The sequence below is a fragment of the Diadema antillarum genome, unplaced genomic scaffold, assembly GCF_040938485.1.
Source record: "Diadema antillarum isolate AM-2024a unplaced genomic scaffold, OU_Dant_1.0 seq00000015_RagTag, whole genome shotgun sequence".
NCBI classification, from domain to species: Eukaryota; Metazoa; Echinodermata; class Echinoidea; order Diadematoida; family Diadematidae; genus Diadema; species Diadema antillarum.
This window is the reverse complement of record NW_027271135.1, coordinates 747,898-770,635: the sequence shown is the minus strand read 5'-3', so window position 1 is coordinate 770,635 and position 22,738 is coordinate 747,898. Positions and strand designations below refer to the sequence as shown.

The following is a 22,738-nucleotide window of genomic DNA, read 5'->3' as shown; positions in this document are numbered from 1 at the left end:
TTTCTTTGGCAATTGCAAGTCTACACGTATATTCAGCGCCAGTATATATTCACCTGGACACACAAGGACTCAAACATTTCAGTATTCCATTCGTCTGCCTAAATTTGTTCATCACTTCGTTTACTGTTTCCACTATCAACACTATACATATCCATATCAAATATATTGATATTGTTTACTGTATGTACCATTTGTACTTCACAGAAATAGAAGATGAGACAGTACAGAATATCATTATCAAATCTTAATATCATTGTCATGCAACATTCACACACCCTTTTTCACTTTAAAATCACTTTGTGCAAAATATCTCTTGAAACAGTGACTGAGGTAGCAGATTGCAGATATTGGTTCATCAAACTCATTTCACTATCGGCAGGCAATTATCAGAGACAGTCTTGAAAGCAGGCTACCGGCAATGGAAGGTCAAAGGTCGCTGTGGTTTCACAGCTTAGACTTGGCAATGTTCTCTTTCAGGAAGGGCCCGATGTACTTGTAGGCATCTGGGATCTGGAAGAGTGATTGAGTGAAAGGGAAGGTTAATATGAGGCCCTTTGAGAGGTAATAAGCCAAGCCTTACAGATGAGGACCTGGGGAAAATGTAGACACAAGATTACCAGAGTAACACTGGATATGCACTGACATTGAAGCAGGGATGGAAACCCTGGAAAAAAGGCACAGCAATATTCTGAGGGCTGAAAAGGCATAATTTTTTTTTTCTTCTTCTTCTTCTTCTTCTTTTAGAAAACAGTACTTCTAACTTTCCTGCGATAGACCGGTGTTGTATCAAACACTTTGAGAAAAACATTTTCCATGACACATGCAGTATATTTGGCAAAAAAGCAAAACAAAATCACACACAAACACACACAAACAATACAATTCAAAATACTGCATAATAAGTAAAAGCCTGCATCTACGTTGAAAAAATCCATATAAGTAAAAGCCTGCATCTACGTTGATAAATTTCATAAACCAGCATGTTCATAAATTGTGACGGAAGCATAAAATTCAATCCTTTTCTTTAACTTCATGCTTCCAAACTATCAAAGATCCTTCAGTCAGGAATTGGCATAGATAGGAAATCAATGTTGTTGACCCAAAGTGTGTATTTTCAGACCTAAACATGTAACTGAAAATTGACCTGTGCAACTTTTTGTGCATTTAGTGATGCAGGGTAATGAAAAGTGTCACAGTTTTTGAGACATTTTGTGAGAATCAACTAAACAAGCTCTTGAAAGTGCTACAATGTTTAACATCCATACATTTTTGGACAACAGCGCAAAAACCTGTTTAACCTAACTTTTTTTTTTCAGGAATACAGAAGAAAAAGCTAAATGTATCACCAGGGCCAGTCAAGCTTTAATAAGAAAAGGCTTTAAGATTCAATTTCAACAATGCATCTTCTGAGATTTCTCTTTTGTCCCCCACCAAATGGCTTGTCATTTTGATGTGCAGGAAGCTCAATGTTACTAGTTATGTCCTGTTTTTCTTTTCTTTTGTACCTGTTTGGCAAAATGGGTTGCCTTTTAACCCGTTGAGGACGAGTCCAGGGAATACTCAGGCAAGTGTCCATAGGGAAATCAAACCCTCCTCAACAGGTTAAGAGCAATGCAAACTACTGTAAACGTCAATATTTTTGCGATTAATTTTTCGTGCTGAGCGGCTCGAAAACATATTCGCGGGTTCTTAAATTCGCGCTCGCCAGCGGGTTAATACACAGTCGCTGTTTTCATCAAGCGATGTCAGCGTACGATAAGCGACGTAGCGAGCGGCGCGAGTGCGAGTACAAGCGCTAAACTACGTAGTACATGTATTTTACTCGATACATGTTCTGTAGGAGTAGTACTGTAGTCGCGGGAATGTAGTCGCGGGGATGTACAATGCTGTAGCACACCAATCGGCCGTGGGCTCGGTGCGTGCGGTGCGTGCGATGATACTGCTATATGCATAAACATGTCTGTACTACGTAGCAGTATCATCGACGAAGCGCACCAGGCCGTTCAAAATGTGCATAGAAAATTGCGAAGATATATTCGCGCGTTTTTGAATTCGCGCTAGCCGAACGTAGCGCGAAATCCGCGAAAATTAATGTACCGCAAAAATTTCCACGTTTACAGTATGCCATATTTAACTTAACTTCGATACACATAGTAAGTCTGAGATGAACAGAATGCAGAAAATTAATTTAGAACAGAAGTTCCTCCCCATATTGCTCAGAGTCAACTTGAGCCTGATGTGGAATCACATTCTAACCCTTTCTGTGCTAAGAACTTGGGACAGTGTGTACAACACTATGGCACTTTCTGTGCCAATCAGTACTCAGCATACAAAGGGTCAGTAAAGATTAAAGGCTGGGGAGGCCCAACGATACACAATATAATACAACACCTCATTAGAATGTAACTATCCGATTGGTCGACTGCCCATTACGTCACATTTAGTTAAAAGTCCAATCGCACACTGTGGCTGTCAGCCGTGCAATTTCGTTTTAGCAAAAATGGATAGCGCATGGCTGACCCCACCCATTTCCATTGACTCCCGTGTTAAACAAACGATTGACTGGAAGATTTTGTTCCATCGCACGGCTCTGATGTCACAATAAACAAACGTTTGCCGCACGAACTCAACAATTACAAGACGCTTATAAGCACATATACTGTACTTTTTTCACTCATTTTTGTAAACAACTCCAACTCATCGGCTTCGCGTACGTACATAGGACTGTGACTGTACGGCTACTCATTCGTCTTTCACAGAAAATGGTTGTCATTTCTGTGCTAAATTCAAGAATCTGTGTGGACCACATTCTGTTTGAGGCGTTGTGTTAAACAAATAGTGTATGGTCTTTACTCGCGCAATGGAACAACATTTCGCACTCGGTGAAAGATGAGACGCATTATTCAAGTCAGCTAGAGCGCCTCCATCTTTCACCTCATGTGAAATCTCACTTGTACGGTACCATCGCACTCGTGACCATTCACTTTTTGTATAACGTACCTCCTTCCTATTGAGGGGGGCAGCCTTGGCCCACTTGTAGAGGTTTTCGTAGACGTTGCCGTCGTAGCGACCCAGCACCGACGACAGCATCTGGTCGGGAACGTCGAAGGCGTCGACCAGGGTGACAGCGATGGGACGGATGACGGCCAGGAGATCAATGAGCTGTCTCTCCAACAGGTCAATCTGGACACCAGTCAGGTAGCCATCCTACCAACATGGACATAAATCACACAATTCTTCCAAGTTACAGGCAAGTTTCTTGATTTGTTTTTATTTCCAAATATGCAATAGGACTATTGAAAAGTTCACTAAAATTTGAGGAAACTTCAGACAGCTCGTTTGAACTCATATTAGCTTATTCAATGCATTTGCCTGCCCTAAATGGAAACTCTACAATTTGTGATGTCACAGTATGAGAACGATGTTAAGGAAATTTAAACAGCATTTCACATATCTTTGTTGCTGTTTTTTTTAAGCACTTTTTCCTGAAACTGTTACACTGCTTGAGATATTTTGAGGCAAATGTCATAAGTTTTTACGCCATCAGGACGAAATATTAAAAGCCAGGCACTCCTTCCAAGTCCTAGAAAAATGGATTTGTGTGAAATGCCATGAATATTTTCTTCTTTCATATTATGCTATTCTAATAGTGTGACATCGTAACTTCCTGTGATGTTCAAATTTAGACATTGCAGCAGATAAAATTTACCATTAATCAAAATCACAAGAATAGAGCAAACAGTAAAAAAGTTTGCATTCCACACATTTGGATAATAAGTAGCTCATGAATACTTTCATATGAAAATGTGAGCCCTCATAACCATAGTGCATGTGGGTAAATCCAAGGAAGGACACAAATTCATCAGATGGATCTCTTATTCATTTAACCTATTGGCACTAAGCTCCTCCCTCTCAATATGTAGAACACTTGTTTGATTTCCACCATCTATTTTACTTCAAGATCTATTTCTATCTCCTAACTTCTCTTTCCTCTCCCTAAAACATCATGAAACTCTCAAGTGTGTTATGTATTATACCTAAATTAACATTATCTGCTAAGAATGCAGACTATGCCTGACTGAGATGACATTATCCTGACAAAGTCATAAGTTGTTGTCATACACAAAAGAAATTTTCAAGTTGGAAGGCTAATGTCAATACCTGTAGGAGGTCTCCCTTGTTTTGGCTGATCCCGTGGATGGCATAGAGATAACACAGGGTAGAGAGAGCATCCCGCGCTGGTGGGGAGAGCTCAGCTGAGTTGAGTCCATCAAAGAAACTTTCCACAGTGTACAGGTGACAATGAGCCTGTGATAGGGAGAGATTTCAGAATGTTATCAATTCTACGCCATACACTCACTTTACAATATCTACATGTACGTGTACCTCATTCCCTACCTGAGTGAATCTTTCAGTTTAAATTGTAAGCTCCTTCCATGAGGCTTGGGAATGGACTTTAGTGATAAAATGTAATCAGTATATTTGCCTACAATTTTAAAGCCTGCAGCAGCCATCAAAGCGTATTCTCTAATAGTAACTGAATGAAAGCATTCACTGTAGAGTGTTTAATTTCATGCAGTGAGCGATCAGAACACATCTTAAAGGCACTCAGTCGTGGCGAGTGGTTTGTGCGGCACGGAGACGAACACAACACGCTGCCTCCCCCATTCTGTATCAAATGTAGTGACCCCCGAATGAGAATAGCGCTGGCTCAATGGGTCAGCGAACAACACGCTAGACTACAAGAGCTCTGTGCTACAAATCTCCTAACCCAAAATGGCTGTCCGAGCGATCCACGAGAGCTTCCGAATGAACGTACACTCTCAGTGCGCATGCGCATGAAGAGAGGCCAAAAGAGCCAAGCGTCTTCTGGCCTCTCTCCTCCAATCACCGCAGCTCGCGGTGACAATGTTTGTGTATGATGCGTACACACACACATACACACGCGTGTCTCAGTGGCAGCATTGTCCCACACGTTTATGAATATAGCTGGCATTGCGCAATTGCATGCACAAACTTCGGTCGTTCGGAGTTTACGTACCATAAGGGATGACGACCGTATGCCTTTAACCCATTGAGGACGAGTCCCGAGTATGCTCGGGCAGGCGTCTATGGGAAATGCGTGTTGTAGCAACATCAAACCGTCCTCAACGGGTTAAGACCTGGTAGAGTGGGAATATCATGGAGTTGGAAAACTAGCCCAGCCTGGATATATTCAAGAATCCCTGTAATGAATTGTGAACAGCTTTATCACTGATCTCGATGTAAGTACAAACACAACCGAGAAATCTTGACTGGAGTTCACTATTACTGATGAGCGTACGCTTTGATTATTCTGAGCTCATTATTAAAAGTTGGGGATATTTACTTCACAGTTGTTTGATAGTGACATGATAGGGAATGGCCTGACCCCAAACGGGGATCCTTACCGCGGCGGCCTTGACAAGGTAGAGATGGCAGTTATTCCAGGCTATTGGCTGAGACTGCCCCTTCTTCACTGCCTCATTGATCCTCCTAGCAGCCAGCATCACCACACTACAGAAAACAAGACAGAGATGGAGGCAGGTAGTAGGCAAACGAGACAGACATACAGATAGACAGATAGATTGACAGACGGAGAGATAAGAAACAGACAGACAGACACACACACAAACAAATATACAGATAGATAGACAGACAGATAGACAGAGAGACAGACAATGTACAGACATAAAGACAGACATACAGGCAGAGAGACAGATAGACAGACAGACAGAAATAAACAGGAAGACAGACAAAGAGACAGACAGACAGACAGATAGACAGACAGGCAGAGAGACAGACAGACAGAAATAGACAAACAGACAGATAGACAAGCAGACAGGCAGACAGACAGACAGACAGATAAACAGACAGACAGACAAACAGACAGATAGACAAGCAGACAGGCAGACAGACACAGAGAGAGTCAGACAGACAGACAGACAGACAGAAAGACAGATAAACCAACAGACAAATTAGACAAATAGACATACAGAGAGATAGACAGGTAGACCGACAGACAGACATAAAATGTACAGACAGAGAGGCAGATAGACAGACAGACAAACAAACAAACAGACAGATAGATAGAGAGGCAGATAGACAGACAGACAAACAAACAGACAGACAGATAGACAGACAGACAGACCGACAAAAAGATAGACAGAAAAACAGATATAGAAGCAGACAGATAGACAAAAAAGAGAGAGAGAGATAAAAGATGAATTCTGTAGATTAGATGAGAAGAAACCTAAAGGTGTAAACAGCGACCTGTAACCCACAACGGTGCACTTTATTTTATTCATTGCATACTGTATCTGGCAGAAGGCTTCTTTTCCTTTTTGGCCAATCTTTTTGGCACAGATGCAGATCATAAGAAGGTATAATCCAGTCCCCTTAATCGCATATCATGAAGAGATTATCCTGTCCATTAATCTCTATGATATCAAACACATTTTCACTTTAATAGAAAGTGCTATTTCTTTTTTTTTTTTTTACCAACTGAGAAAGTTTGTCTAAAGAAGTCCACTCATATAACCTGGTGGAGTGGTCTGCACCAAGCGCTTGCAACTTATTGCACCCTATGGAGACCTGTTAGTGCTTGGAATATGGGTTGTCCTGCCATCTTTTCAGGTGGAAAATGCAAGCAAAGAAACAAACAAACATCAAATGCCAGAATTCAATTCCATTTTAATCACTAAGGCATAAGAAGATACAAATAGTGATTTCTGACAATGCTGTTAAATATAATGGACACTCATATGACATTCACAACAACAACAAAATTGACCTACCGAAATCCGGTCCTGCAACCATCACTCTCCCTTTGCCTCAGGAAAATTCAGGGAGATGGATCTACGAGAAATGAGAGAACTAAACCGAGACTAGACAAAACTTTCATCATCACATGGGATGGAGAGGAGGGGTTGCTAGGTTACCTCTTGGCTCGGTGTTTGTAGGCATCCACCAAGACGTCCCGGTTGAGGAAGTCAGACTGCTGACGAACGGAGCATCTTGGACTGAGGTTGGCTCTCAGGTAGGCTGCACACCCAACCGGCTGGTCTCCAGACTTAGTTTGACGAGCAAGCTTCATCAAATACCTGACAGAGACAACAAAATGTTACATTCATGAATTTCCAGAATATCTTCTAATAGATGATGAACATTTACTCAAATTCTCGTGCATTTATGACCATGCTCAATACAAAGCCTGACAAGGTTGCCAACCAATAATGTTCTAATATTCATGTTGTTCAATTTTACCCACTCTAAGCTTTCCAGTGACAGCTACATTTGTATATAATATACTTTTCTTCTAAAAAACCTGTCCAGAAACGGTAAGAAAGCGGGCCATCATTTCACATAGTTGTCAGAAATTCAGTCTTGGTGTTGTCCAGCAAACTGGAAATTGAAACAAAATATTGAAAATCATAACATCATGCTAACATGGTTCACAAAACCATTAGATTAAAAAAAATACTAAAAATCCACACTTTGACTGGAAGGGTGGCTGTTATTAAGATGCCAAACTTTTGATTTCTGAACAAGTTAATTACGATTGATATTTTTTACTCTTTTTTCAGGTAAGTTAGCTGATTTTGCTATTCTTTTTTCCAACTAAGGTGTCATTGATTTATTAACAGTATCATGGCAACAGTTCGTATACAATCAAAGAATCTGACATGATAGAAAACTACTCAGAGGAAGTATGCTAACTGAATAGTTAAACAAATGCTCATTCACAGTCCTGTACACTAAAGTGATCCTTTAGAAAGAGAGGGATGAGGAGGAAAAGGAGGAGGAGGAAGGGGAAGAGGAGAAGAGGGAAGGTGGATGAAAAATGGAGGAGGAGGAAGAGGAGGAAGAAGAGAGGGAAGAAGAGGGGGAGGAGGAGGAGAAGGAAGATGAGGTGAATGAGGAGGAGGAAAGGAAAAGATAAGAATGATATCAAAGAAGTTTATTAGAGACAGCTTTAGAAGATGGAAGAGCAGGAGGAGAAGGAAGAGAAAGGGTGGAGAAAAGGGAAGAGGAGAAGGAGGTGGAGGAGGAAGAGGAGGAAAGGAAAAGACAGGATAAGGAGTTAGAGAGAAAGCTGTAGAAGAAAGAAGAGCAGAAGGGGAAGAGGAGGGGAGGAGGAGGAAGAGGAGATGAGAGACAGAAGAACAGAGAAACAGGCATAAGAACTTGTGAGTGGAGCCATCTGTACCTCGCTGTCTGCAAGAACATGACAGTGTTTTCTCCCTCATAGGTGCTGGCGGGTGCAGCAGTGCCGTAGAGCTCTGGAAAGCCACTGGCCTTGGAGAAACCATGACCACCACAAGACATCCTCAACTCTTCCAGACCACTAGCTGAAACGGTGGAGGTGAAGGCTTTCAGACCGGCCGATGTGGCATGGAGCTGAGCAAGAGAGGACAGATAATATATTACACTTTACAAACAACTACAGAGAAAATGCTGGTAGTAATTATGACTCGAAAAGTTTGCCAGAGTCAGACCATACACTGTAGGTAGATTTAACTGTATGCCATATGACTCTCTGATGATGTTATTTCACGAGGGTTTGTGAAAATGTCACCATGCACTAGTCTAATAGTGGACTTACAATGGCCTCAGTGTCAGTTCACGAAATCAACATCTCGTGAAAGTGCCTGCGACTGGGCTTCTCTGCAAAAATATCTGTACGCAAAAATAACAGCAAATACAGCATATCCAGCTGGGATAAACAAATTGAGGAACATGATTTTTGATACACAGAATGTTTCATCCTGGCTAATGCACACACTGTAAAGGGAAACAAAAACAAAATAACATCTTACCAACAATTTATTATGGATTTTATTCTGCAAAGATTTCAAAAGTGAATTCATTTGGAACAGTTACTGCACTCTAATTGACAAACTGCCCTTCAATGACGTAAACAAGTACCAATTCTTAAGTTGATGAAATTTGTCAATCAGTTGCAATGAAAACAACTTGATGCAAAATTTGAATCATTGCATCCATTTTGAAAAAAGAAGAAGAGAGAAACAGAGATGAAACAAGGAAAGCTGGAGAAAAAATACTTTCGTCAGCAAAATACCTAATGACACACAAATACACTGAATGCTCATTCTAACTCTCTACTTCAAATGCATAAAACTTTAAATTAGAGTAGGGTGGACCTAAGGGTGCTTTTGAGCGCTGTCCTAAAGCAAACCAAACTTTACCAAACCTGCGCCAGAGGAGCGCTCGAACATTCCTAAAGTGTACCAAAGAGTTCATTCTCTTTCTTCGCGACATCTATAAGCAGTTTAAGCGTGCCAGGTGAATGACTTTCTTGCTATAAAATCTGTGACCCCCTCTAAAAATAGCTCATGAGGTACGTTTTCGCCACATAGTGCTCACATGCTCCAAATCTGGCACAGTACAGTTCGGTACGCTTTTAATAGTTCGGTTCGCTTTGGTTCACCTTAGAGCGCTTGACTGCACCCTACGTGTAAGACTGACCTCTGGTAGAGAGCTGAAATTTCCTTCATTCATCTCAGCCAGGCTAGCAAAGTAAGTCTTCATCATTTCCTGTCCGGTGTAGATGAAGGCGTAGGCCGCTGCGATGTTGGGAAATATCTTCAGCTGCTGGCTCTGGTAGTCTAGAATCTTGGCCTCCTTTGTGCTGTGGCAAAAAACCAAATCAAAGTATCAAAAATGGAAGGAACTTTCTCCACTTCATATTCTAAGAATTATGAAGATTCTACATCAGGGATGATATTGAGGTTTGTTGGAAAAATCAGAAATCCACATTTTCAGGTGATTTTGATACATGGAAAAAGCAAAATGTGTGTAGACTTGAGAAAAAAAAATCTGAAATCAGATTTAACCCTAACTTACCTGGGGGGGGGGGCCATAATGGCCCCCCCCTCGACAAATTCCGCGACCATTCCGGCGCGCAAAATTTTTTGACCGCGCCGCTCGCTGACTTTTTACTTTCAAGTCTCGCGCAACTTTTGAGACCAAATTTGTCGCGCCCGGGCATACCGTTCCGAAGCCACGCCCCTTCAAAAAATTTTCGTCAACCCCAAAATTGCTCAAAAACGTGATTTTGTGTACAAAGTCAATACAAATTGTGTTTTTTCAATTAATTCATATAAAGATTCATATTTTTAATTTTAATGGCTGAAATCAATTTTTTTTTAGTATAATTATGCTTCAAAAAATGTGTATGACAAATTCCATTGAAAAAAACAACAAAAACAAAAGTTCGAAAAAACAAAGAAATACAGTGTACATAAAAAATTGATAAAACAATAAAAAACATAAGAAATTAATTTTGATACTGAATTTTTTTTTTACACACAAATGTTTGGAATGTCACTAGGAATATTTACACCAAAAATCAGCATTTCATAAGCTTTTTTCAGGTGATTTTGATACATGGAAAAACGTGATTTTGTGTACAAAGTCAATACAAATTGTGTTTTTTCAATTAATTCATATAAAGATTCATATTTTTAATTTTAATGGCTGAAATCAATTTATTTTAGTATAATTATGCTTCAAAAAATGTGTATGACAAATTCCATTGAAAAAAACAACAAAAACAAAAGTTCGAAAAAACAAAGAAATACATAAAAAATTGATAAAACAATAAAAAACATAAGAAATTAATTTTGATACTGAATTTTTTTTTACACACAAATGTTTGGAATGTCACTAGGAATATTTACACCAAAAATCAGCATTTCATAAGCTTTTATAAGCCAATTACAGACGAAAATGAGGTTTTCTGCATATATTTGCATAATTAATTGATTTAAAATAGACAAGAGACCCGCGGGTCTAGCGCTCACCTGAGTATCGCAAGTTCACCTTTCACGCAATCACTAATCTAAATTATTCACAGCTCTACCAAAATTTGACCAGGCATTCTCAAGTAGAAGATGAAAATGTACAATAAAGGCCCAATTTTTTTAAGATTCCTTAATTTGGGGGGATTGGGGCCCCCTGGGGCCCTCTGGGTGGGGCATGGTGCCCATTTTGATAAATTGAGATCCTGACCCCCTAGGGATGCTACCTGCCAAGTTTGACAAAAATCCATCATGAGGTTTTCAGGAAGAAGATGAAAATGTACAATTCAGGCCCCCATTTGGACCCTTCCAACCACCCCCCCCCCCCCCCCCCCCCCCCACCCAAGAGGGGCACCCCTGGATCTCCTATGAACAAACTTGAAACTACAGCCATTAATGTACTCACTCATAGTATTATCTCAGCTCTTTAACTTCTGATTCTAGAGAAGATTTATAAAGATTCCTTCATTTGGGGGGTTTGGGACCCCTGGGGGCCCCCTGGGTGGGGCATGGTGCCCATTTTAACAAATTGAGATCCTAACCCCCTAGGGATGCTACCTGCCAAGTTTGGTGAAAATGGGTCATGGGGTTCTCAAGAAGAAGACAAAAATGTACAATTTAGGCCCCATTAGGACCCCTCCTCACCCCCTCCCCTGGGTCCCAAGGGGGGGCACCCCTGATTCTGCCGTGAACAAACTTGAAACTACAGTCGTCAATGTACTAACTCATAGTATTAACTTAGCTCTAACACTTCTGGTTCTAGAGAAGAAGATTTTTGCGGATTCCTTAATTTTGGGGGGTTTGGGCCCCCTGGGGGCCCCCTGGGTGGGGCATGGTGCCCATTTTAACAAATTGAGTTCCTAACCCCCTAGGGATGCTACCTGCCAAGTTTGGTGAAAATGGGTCATGGGGTTCTCAAGAAGAAGATGAAAATGTACAATTTAGGCCCCATTAGAACCCTTCCCCACCCCCCCCTCCCCTGGGTCCCAAGGGGGGCACCCCTGATTCTGCCATGAACAAACTTGAAACTACAGTCATCAATGTACTAACTCATAGTATTAACTTAGCTCTATCACTTCTGGTTCTAGAGAAGAAGATTTTTACAGATTCCTTAATTTTGGGGGTTTGGGCCCCCCTGGGGGCCCCCTGGGTGGGGCATGGTGCCCATTTTAACAAATTGAGTTCCTAACCCCCTAGGGATGCTACCTGCCAAGTTTGATGAAAATCGGTCTTGGGGTTTTCAAGAAGAAGATGAAAATGTTAAAAGTTTACGCACGACGGACGCCGGACGAAGGGCGATCGCAATAGCTCACTTGAGCCTTTGGCTAAGGTGAGCTAAAAATGCAATTTTTTTGAAAATTTAACTTAACAGTCTTGTAGATTACATCCGGCTCAATCATCATCATGCACATCATGCACAATTTTGCGGCGATCGCGCGATCAACGGCCGAGATCTGAAGGGGGGGCCATAATGCCCCCCCAGGAATTCAAGCTCGCTAAATAGCCCAGGTAAGTTAGGGTTAAATCCACGGAATATCATGCCTTTTTTAGTAGCAAGGTCACAAATATTGCTTCTCACCCTGGAACGAGTTCAGACTGTCGACGCACCACGCTGTATCTGGTAGCGATGGTACAGCCTCTGGACAGGAAGGAGCCAGTGTTACCCACAATGCCGCTGCGGATAGGTACCATGCTGCCGTAGCTCACCTTGGCATGGGGTGGTGGAACGTATCGGCCATCTGGAAGAACCTTTGGTGGATTTATAGAGGAGAACAATTTTACAATTATGAAATAATTATGAAATCAATGGCTTGCGACAACCTTTATTTGCTACTTTTAAAAGACTTGAATATCATCTTTTGCAAGTTGCAACTATGATTCTTTAATTAGTCTCTTACAGAAAACGTTAAGTTTACCCTTGATTCTTCACTATCACGCCAATCCATCTTCATTATTTGAGGTTAACCCCTTTAGGATGAGCTAATTTTGCCAAAACATAACTTCCCACAGACACCTGCCCGGGTTTAACAGACATGACTAGTCTTCTTAACGAGTGATGCATGGGAAAGATATAGCATCGAATTATGCCAATAGAACCTTGCAAGTAAATTTGAATATGTGACACTTTCATCTGTCAGTTTGGACAATACTTTCAATATATAAGATGCAGACATTGATAGTTTTACATGTATATCGCCAACACCTAGAAACAACATTGTCGTATATGGTTTGTTACTGTGCCTTTTATCATAATTTGTGTTATTCGTTGTTAGTGTTTTGGGAGACTGATTAAACAATTTTCTTTACATCTGAGCTCTTTTTGCTGTTCATATGCTATCATTTCTTTCAATTGCACATTCAAGTTTCTGAAGTCTCTTGTCTTGATCACTAAATCTACACCTGATTCTCAACTTGGCAACACCATTTTTAAGCTCATATTTTCTGTTTTTCTGTCAAATTGGCAATGTTTTGTACAATTCTTTGACTTTGCACAGATTTCATAAATTTGAGCAATTCCACTCCATCTTTCTTGACTAGCATGAATGCAGTTAACTTAAGTGCAAAGCGAATTTCAAAATGACAAGATGAAAAATTCTGTGCAACATTTTCTCAAACTTCACGTGGTAAATCCTTCAGCCCAGAAGCGCTCCTGAAGTGCTTTGATTTAAAATGCCCTTCTGTGTTTGTTCATACAGAGAAACATTACACACTGAGACCATACGCAAAGTGGCTGGGACGGGCATAACTGTCATATGTATGACTTTTGAATGCGTAGGAAATTGTAACATATAAACTGTAGGCATAGTTTATAACACATTCCACTTCTGGTGTGCTCTAAACATAGATGACGATTTAAAATTTATGGAGTTTTGGGCACTTCGCAAGCCATCCTGAGCCTACTGTTGTACATGTAGGTTCAAAAGGAGCATAAATTAAGAGTGCTGGGGGGGGGCATTTCATGAAGCATTTTGTCAGACAACTTTGTATGACAAATTTGCTCTCAGCCAATCAGTTGCAAGGATTGCAGTAGCTTTTAACAGTTTGTCAGACGAAAGATCTGACAAATTGCTTCATGAAATGCCCCCCTGCTCCCTACAGCTAGAGCTCAAAGGGGCTCAGGAGTGCTCCTAGAGCACTCTAAACGCCCCGTGAAAAATTTGGGTGTAGACAACTTTGGTGACCAAACTGATTTGCAAGCATGAAAGACGGAATTCAGATATAGAGAGAAAGAAACAGAGAGACACACACAAAGAAAGGGAGAGAAAGAGAGAAGGGGAGAGAGAGGGAGAGAGAGAGCAGTGGTTAATTTCTATGATGTGTAGAGCCACACAGGTATTATCACATGAATTATCAGGGTCATAAGGTTATCTCTCTACCAAAGCACACACCCACAGAATGGAGACGCAAAATTGAGTCAAAGTTCAAGTATGTTTGCAAAACCTGTTTACAGTAGCAAGAGTGAACTTGATTCTCCATTGACTGGTGTGTGTTTTTCCAGTGTTCTGTCGAGTTACGGCTACTAAAAAGGCTGCTAAACAAAATCTACCAGTGCGTTTTCAGGTGTCTACAAGTTTGCCGTACATATCATGCTGTAACACACCTCCACAGTAGTAAATTGCTATCATTTCTCGAAAGTTAACAAGGTGAAATAAATGAGGAAGAAAGGTTTGCAGTATAAACACTTCGACCCAAATTCAAAAAGGTGGAAAATCTTTGTCCATGGTTTATGGACAAAGACCGTTGTTTGTATGGGGCACCACGTGTCGCATGGCCTATTTTGTTAAGAAATCAGTCATTTCGTTACAAAACATTATGTAAACGTTATTTCGTTGATGAAATGATTGATTTCGTTACGAAATAGGCAATGCGACACTTGGATATGGACTTCACCTGAATGTGAGTCTGACTTTTGACCTGTTAATAGCTCCAGCACTGAAATATGATAATTTTATGACTGGAGTGTGTTTCTAAACTGTAGAGGGAGCCCTCTTTTATATTGTAGGCAAACTAACTCATTTTTTACAAAAATGTGACTTAGGTGGTTATAATAATATATTATATGGGTTAGTCAAATACAAGTTAGCGATTGACTTATTCGGATCAGGTGACCGCTGATTATCCGGTATAATCACCGCGCGTGCATTGTTCTCGTATAATGTGTCACTTCCGGTATCGTTTAACACGTAAGCCAATGGGTAAAAAAGAGATGAATGCATGGATCCATGATGAATGCATTGTAACGTCATAATTCATTGCGCGCTTGTACTACATTGTCGCGCGTAAAATCTCAATTAAGTTTTTAAACGTCTTTTGTGACATCGTAATACATTTGTATGGTCTCGAGCCTGGAGATCCCGTGCTTTTCTGAAGTTGATGTCAAACCACGATTATGATTTTCACAATAAACCCATATAATATAATAAATAGTGACTTTTATGGTCGGCCTTATACTAAATATTCAGCCCTCAGTGTTTAAAATGGTATTTCGGGAGGTTTCAAGGCCTCGACTTTGTCTCGGGCCTTAAACCTCCCTCAATGCCATTTTAAACACATCGGGTATGCTAATTTAGTATAAAGCCCTCCCAAAAATTCACTATTTATATAATAGTCTTCAATTGTGATCGATTTATTTAAATTATTATTAATGCTTTCAGACGACTTCTAATTCTACAATTTTTTTTTTTTATGATTTGCAGATTGATTGCTCAGCTCTTCTAGAGATGAAGGACGAAGCCATGAGAGATTACATTCCTGCTTACGGAGACAGACTTGCAGCAGTGGCATACTGTAGGGTGAAAGAAAACCCAAGTTGTGAACGATCATCCTTGATTGACAAAATTAAGAGCAAGCTGCACAGGAAAAGGAAGTGTGTAGCTCTTTTTTAGATTAATAGTATTAGATTACATAATCATTTATCAATTATATATTATAGATTATATTCAATATGTTTTGTTTAGATCGTCTAGACAGTTACATGTGCTATGTATTAATATTGATGTATAAACATGTATTCAAACTTTCCTGTACATATGTTGTTGTTATAAATAAACTCAAACTCAAACTCAAACTCAAACATCAAATGGAGGTACATGTCAGAAAGGTAATCTCAAAAAGGAGAGAAGAGTTGAGAGCTAGGATGGCCTGACTTCGATGAGGATTTGAAAATGTTCAAGCAGGTTAGATCCCAGAACGGCGGTGGTACACACCAATTGAGAGTTCCTCGAACCGATGGTGCTAAAGAACTTTTGGCCACAGCTACAGAACTATTTTTTCCCAAGAGGGAAATGTAAAAAGGGTCGCCTTGCAGAATATGAATGTACCATACAAGATTTCAGGGTGCGGACATAGAAGATCTTAGTGTCAGCGATCTGTATGAATTGGTACGAAAGTTAAGCTGCTGAGGTTGTACCTGTGCACCAAGAAAAAATACAGCCTTGTTTCAGATAAAGATAGTGAGAGTGATGAGGAAATTGAAATAGGAAAGAAAGTCAGAAAACTTAACAAGCCATCTCAGTTAGAAGAAACACTGCTACTTTACCCTGTCATACAGGAGCCATACGAGAATGCTATCCTGCTTGAGGATGACTCTTCAGAAGAACTTCCACCTATGTACCCAACATCAGAGACTGACTTGCAATCTGGGATTGAAGTTATGGAAAGTGTGCATGAGGGAGAGCAATTACCTCATATGCAGCCCCAGGCACAGGAGTTACTGGATTCTGAGCAACTGACAATTCGAATTCACAGGAGCAGTATCCAAGCGGACATGATTTCGGTTTTCAAAACTCCGGAAATAATCAACAGTCAACTCTACTTCAAATTTGTAGATGAAGCAGGGGCTGACGCAGCGGGGGTCTCAAGGGAGGCCTACAGCGCCTTCTGGGCTTCATTCTTTGATTCATCGGCTGATGGTGAGGACCAGAGAGTGCCATCTCTGCAGCCGGAATATGGGTGCGAAAAATGGCAAGCAGTTGGGCGGATACTTGTGAAAGGCTTCCGCGACCATGAGGTTTTCCCTCTTCAGCTGGCACCAGCTGTCATGCAAGCACTCATGTTTGGTGAAAAGACAGTATCGAATGAAGATCTGTGTGAATCAGTCCTACTATACCTCAGTGGTACTGATAGAGCAGTTATCAAACGAGCCTTGGAGGGTAGAATGTCCGATGATGATAGGGATATCTTTGAAGAGATCATTGACCAGGAAGGGTGTCATTCAATTCCTAATGATGACCAAATCCGTCACATGGTGGTGCGGTTAGCTCATTAGTGCATTTAAATCCAAAATGCTAGCTATGCACTCACCGCCATGCAAAAGGTAGTTCGGGACGCACTTCAAGACAAATTTCCAGATATCCAGTCAATTCAAAAAATGTATGACAACCTGAAGCCAACACACAAGAAAGTTTAAGAGTTAATTCAAGCGAATCCAAAGAACAAAGATGAGAGTCAAGCCCTCCACTACCTCAATCAGTTCATCAGGGCTCAAGACAGCGAGGGCCTGGCAAATTTGATGAGATTCATGACGGCATCTTCTGTGATGTCTGTTCGCAAGATTGACGTAGAGTTTCAATGATGACACTCATCAAATTGGCAAATGCTTTGAAAGAAAAACATCGTTGCTGCATGTATTATTAATACGCGTACAGAGGTCGCCGAGAGAGCTAGAGACGGAGAGAGCGAATAGGCACATTATCTCAGTAGTTATTCACGCATTCCCGGAGGCGAATCGAGAAATACAGAATTTTTGCCAGCTTGCCGGAAATTCCGGAAAGCTTCCCTCTTTTTGGAAAAATCTGGAATTCCGGAAATTTCCGGAAATGTGGCATCTCTGGAGTTTAAAGATGTGACAGGGCTTCAATTGCAACCAATTGCACACACCTGTGGTCCAGTGCTCGGCTTGCCTTCCACCTACTCGTCATACCGCGAATTTCGGAGTGAATGGCAAGCAATACTATCATCTGGATACCTTGCCATGGACATAATGTGATTTCTTTGAAAAATAGTACAAGCAGAACTTCAGTGAACAATGTTTTGTTTCGTTTCCCATCAACTATTTCTTGCTATGACATCTACTGTGCAGTAACTTTCAGAGTACATGTGTGGATGAAATATAGAAGAAAATGGCAAGTGGTAAATTGGTATACCTTGCCATGGAGCCATTGTGAATCCTTTAAAGAATTACGTTTGAATCACATATTGCAGCATACCTGTGTAAAAAAATACAGTTTCTTTGTATGGACTGAACTTTTGTTTGTCACCTTTTGACAGCACTTTTGAACGGATTGTCCGATTTTCCTCAAACTTTCAATGATGTGTTCTACTAATATTGCTACATTCTCTCAATCCTTATGTTTATGAAGGTGAACTTGTCCTTTAAAAGATGGAACTACACTGTATGCTCTTGAGTTTCAACAGTCCATAGTATTGTCTGGTTGAAAGACGTATTAATGAATTTAGGGATGGAGCAGTGAAAGTAATTTTTTTTCAATATTGTGTGAGGATCTCAGTTGGTGTTAAAGATATTGTTATTGCCTATATATAAGTATGCCTTGAGTGCTGAAGAACATATTATGCAATGCTTATGCATATGTACATGTACTTAGTGTTCATTTTTTTAGTACCATGCTCATCATATATGGCGCCAAATGAATGTCCCAATATGTGGTATTGATTCACTTTATATTTTGTTTAGATATTACTTGGACCTTAAAATAAAACAGAACAAAACAAAACAAAACACTTCCAAACAAATGTTTTTATCTATTATAAATTCATTATTTTCCTCATTCCAGTGACAGTTGCTAAATAAGGATCATGACACAAATATAATGAGATGGACAAAGATTGTACCACCTTCATGAATTTGGGCCAAGGTGTACGTAATCCTTGTAGGGATCACTGCTTGGCAAAAGAAGAGCCTAGAAAGAGGAGAGTTGAGAAGGGCAGCGACATACGAAGCATGTAAGGAAGGCAAGTGGAGTGAAAATGATTGAGCAAGAGATCTAATGGAATAACTAAGATACTCAGAGAATCTACCAGAAACATCACATTCTCAAAGTATCAGTATCAACAGTGACATCAGCATACGGTGTAGACATCTTCGACTTCGCAAACTTTACTCCTAGTCTTTAACCCATTGAGGACGAGTCCCGAGTATACTCGGGAAGAGGTCTATGGGAAATGCGTATTGTAGCAAAATCAGCCTGTCCTCAACGGGTTCATAGGTTCCATCAGCATCATTATCATCAGCATTTCACTCCATCACTACCATCACTTTCCCCATTCATCATCAGGGAAAAACTTCTGCCACAATGTTGTCATGGCAACAGGAGGCCATACCTTAGAGTATCTCATGCACATATTTTCTCGTGGAATGCGGAAGTGGTTGAAACGGAGGAAGCCGTTGTCTATGTTTCCATATCCAAACTTTGGTCCAATGTCACCAAGCTCAACTCCTGAAATTGAAATAAAACATTTTGTCAAAAATTGACTTTTCCCTGATAATGTAAGAGATCTAAACATAATTGTTTTTTTTTTCACATGTACATCTATGGAAAGCCTGGACATACAATTGTGACTGTCACATTAACATAAAACAACAAACCATGGGAATAATATCTAAGCAAAGTGATGATGAACATTCTCAAAACTTGGCAATTTTTTTTAGCAACAGTACATACAGGTGTCTGTATCTACATGTAAGTGTAATGACTTCTGTATGAAAAATTATTCCCCCAGAGAAAAAATTATAACTTTTAAGAACTACAGCAATCTAAAACTACTAGCTCAATAAGTACAGTGTCGTAAAAACTTCAACAGATAAAATCTACAACCATGATACCACAAGAATTATCCCATGAATTATAAATCACAATTTTGCAAGCAGTAATTATTCAGTTTATATCATTGTGATATGCTGTATTGTTGGACAAGGGAAAACTAAGATCCCAGGTCAAAATGTGTCTAGTCACATGATAAAGGTTTAGTTGCTATATAGAGACAGAATCTTCCATACCAGGGTGGGGGAGGTGAGTTTCCAGACTCCTGAGGGGAACCATAAACATGTGGACCCCTTTCTTACTCCCTCCTGTGTATAGCTGGGCTGCAACAATGGCATGGGTGGCTGTCTTTCCCACTGTACACAACACGAAAACACCAGGTAATGATTTAAAGGGACTGTACAATTCTTGTTGAGGTGAGGATTTAGCCTTTAACATTTTGCGAGATATTCAGAAACCACTCTATGAGATGTCAAAGAGCATGCAATTCTAAGGGGTATCAAAAGTTTATTTGACGAAAATCAGCTTTGAAATGGTTGAGATATCCAAAAACAAGGTGAAACAAAGAGATCCTAATAAAAGGCATGGCCTGTCGCCTTATATTATTATCACTTTTTTGGATATATCTCAGCCATTTGAAAGCCAATTTTCATCAAATAAACGTTGAATCCTACTTGAAATTACATGCTCGTTCATATTTCAAAAGAGGTTTCTCATTATCTCACTTAGGAATGTTAGAAACCAGAATCCCCACCTCAACCAGTACTGTACAGTCCCTTTAGGCAGTGTCTTGCCTCATCAATTTGAACACAGCAAGAGACAGCATGGTCAGTTGCCTTTCAAGTTCATTGTTAAAGGTACATGGAACGACGATTCAAGAGGGCACTGTTGAATGGTCTCACACTTACACGTTTGACATGTTGGGAATATACACAAACGAATAAAACCAGTTGCTAGGTGGATGTCTGAAATAATGTCAAGTTTGCTTCTTGATTTGCTGCTATTTTTAGCTGGTCCTTGTACTAAATATGGATCCGTGAAAGACAAGGTTTTCATGGTAGCCAGCTGCAGAAACTTGTGTGTAAATACGTATAAACCTACTTTGCTTTACATCATCGATCTTCGCTATACAAATGGCATCGATCATCACATCATTCAATAGCATCCTCCTGAATCTCAGGTCTGTGTACCTTGAAGAGAAAGCCTCTCATGGGACAAATGCAATGTGCATTCTTACACAGGAAAAAAAAGAAAGAATGTTTTAAAGAATGCCCCCAATGATTTCAACGATTCAAGTACTTTCAATAAAACAATGTGCACATTACGAAAAATGGGGCACAGATAAAAAACTTGAATGTGGGCAATTCCATGAGAAATGTTCACTTTGGTGAAAAAATGAAGTTTTGAGTTTCACTTAAGTTCTCAAATATTCTAAGAAAGTAACATATATATTTTCATTTTTCACTAGTCGCATCTTTGTCATTACAAAATTTTGTATTTTTCTCAGTCAATGAAAATTCTGTATGATGTGTTGCAATGATGCAAAAATTTGGCTATTTTTAAAGAGTTTAGTGTTCTTGTCTCTAAAGAAGGCCAGATATGTCCTAGAGGCCTTGCTCAGCTTTTAAATTATAGTCCAGTGTATATATCAACGGAAAATCACAACCAACTTCCTTAGCATTCATCAGTTTTTGACCCATTGATCCTCAAAGTTGTGTGATTTCTATAACATTTGAAGCGTCATGTCCGTTACGTTTTTCACTATAAGTTTTCATAGCCAAGAGGAAATTAGTGTAAAGTTGCTGTAAATTAATTTTCTATGTTAGGATTGAATCCCCTTGCATGTGTGAAAACCACTTTTCTATACCACTTCTAGTTTTCCTGTAAATGGCGTAACGGACATGACACTTTGCGTAACGGACATGACACCTCATATTAGACAAGTGGCAAAAATAACACTGTGGCCCAGTGAAACAGGGTGGTGATTAGTTTTAATTGCTTGAGGATAGTAGGACATTTCTATACTTCAGTAAATAATTAAGTCTGCACATAACTCAATAAAACAAAAACAAGTGCCTCAGAGTTTGCTTTCTGCTACTGGAAGACTGTTGATTTTAGATGATCTTGCTACCCTGTTACACCGGTTTGATCCATTCCCACCTCTTGTAATCCTGACTGATAAACAGCAGCTGTCATTCCAAGGAGTATTTAGACAATGGAGTTTTCATTGTTGGCCTTCCCTTCAATACTTAAAGTGAGCACTTTCTACATATAAGTACATTGTAGACCACATTTAACACATAACCACCATGGAGTCAACACAACAGCCAGGAACTCCTGCACAAATGGATCCTTGTGCATCCAATGAACATGATCACTGATGATACAACAACAAAGAATCCAAATGTCACCAGCATCAATGTCTTCAATGATGGTGTTGCCTCATAATTTAAAAAAAAAGTTTGTGCTGCATCCATACATACCTCTCTCATCTCTATGACTCTATAAATCCACACCTTCAGTGGCACTTTAATGAGATATCACTTGCCAAGAGGGCTGAGAATGGAATTGTTTGCTTTATTAAGCGTGTTGACAGTACATGTAGCTCTATTGTCAGAGAAAGTCGCTCTGAATGCTGGCTATCCATTTCATCAATACAACTAAACTAGATGTACCTCTATGCCAAGGGATATACTGGTATAATGACAGCGCACAGCATCGTACAACAAGCACAATTTTGAGATGCTATGAGAAGATGTTTATCCACTGAAAGGTACACTGTATAATCATTTAGTTGGTACGGAAAGCATCCAGTATTTCAAGAAGTCCTAACCTCACAAGCTGGTGAGAATAATGTAACCAGTACACCACTCTGGCAAGCCTTAAGAAGTGCCTAAGCAAGCAATAAGTTGATTATACAATTTGAATGAGTTGAATTTGCCGAGAAGAAAACAAGAAATACTTTGTTGCCCAGGTGACCACTCTACATGGAAATGGATTATATGTTGTGAAAATTCTCAGAAAAAAAGGGGGCTTGATCATTCACTTCTAGCCAAGACAAGAAAGCATTTGTTGACAATGATAAAGTACTGGTAGTAGCAGTGGAATTTTTACAAT

General features: G+C 40.0%; 1 protein-coding gene and 1 pseudogene across 1 annotated transcript in view; one reads left to right on the top strand and one right to left on the bottom strand.

The window, feature by feature from the left end:
- Nucleotides 1–360: 360 nt before the first annotated feature.
- Nucleotides 361–22,738, bottom strand: part of LOC139725092 (peroxisomal acyl-coenzyme A oxidase 1-like) — a 41,982-nt gene continuing 19,604 nt past the window's right edge. The window contains exons 5-14 of the mRNA XM_071636180.1: nt 19,858–19,977; nt 19,182–19,297; nt 12,421–12,590; nt 9,508–9,670; nt 8,228–8,418; nt 6,960–7,121; nt 5,430–5,535; nt 4,162–4,308; nt 3,001–3,207; nt 361–510 (exon numbers count right to left, since the gene is read on the bottom strand). Coding sequence (XP_071492281.1) covers nt 445–510; nt 3,001–3,207; nt 4,162–4,308; nt 5,430–5,535; nt 6,960–7,121; nt 8,228–8,418; nt 9,508–9,670; nt 12,421–12,590; nt 19,182–19,297; nt 19,858–19,977 — 1,448 coding nt within the window. The 3' untranslated portion in view covers nt 361–444. The remainder of the gene's footprint in view (nt 511–3,000; nt 3,208–4,161; nt 4,309–5,429; nt 5,536–6,959; nt 7,122–8,227; nt 8,419–9,507; nt 9,671–12,420; nt 12,591–19,181; nt 19,298–19,857; nt 19,978–22,738) is intronic.
- Nucleotides 14,157–17,829, top strand: LOC139725100 (uncharacterized; annotated as a pseudogene).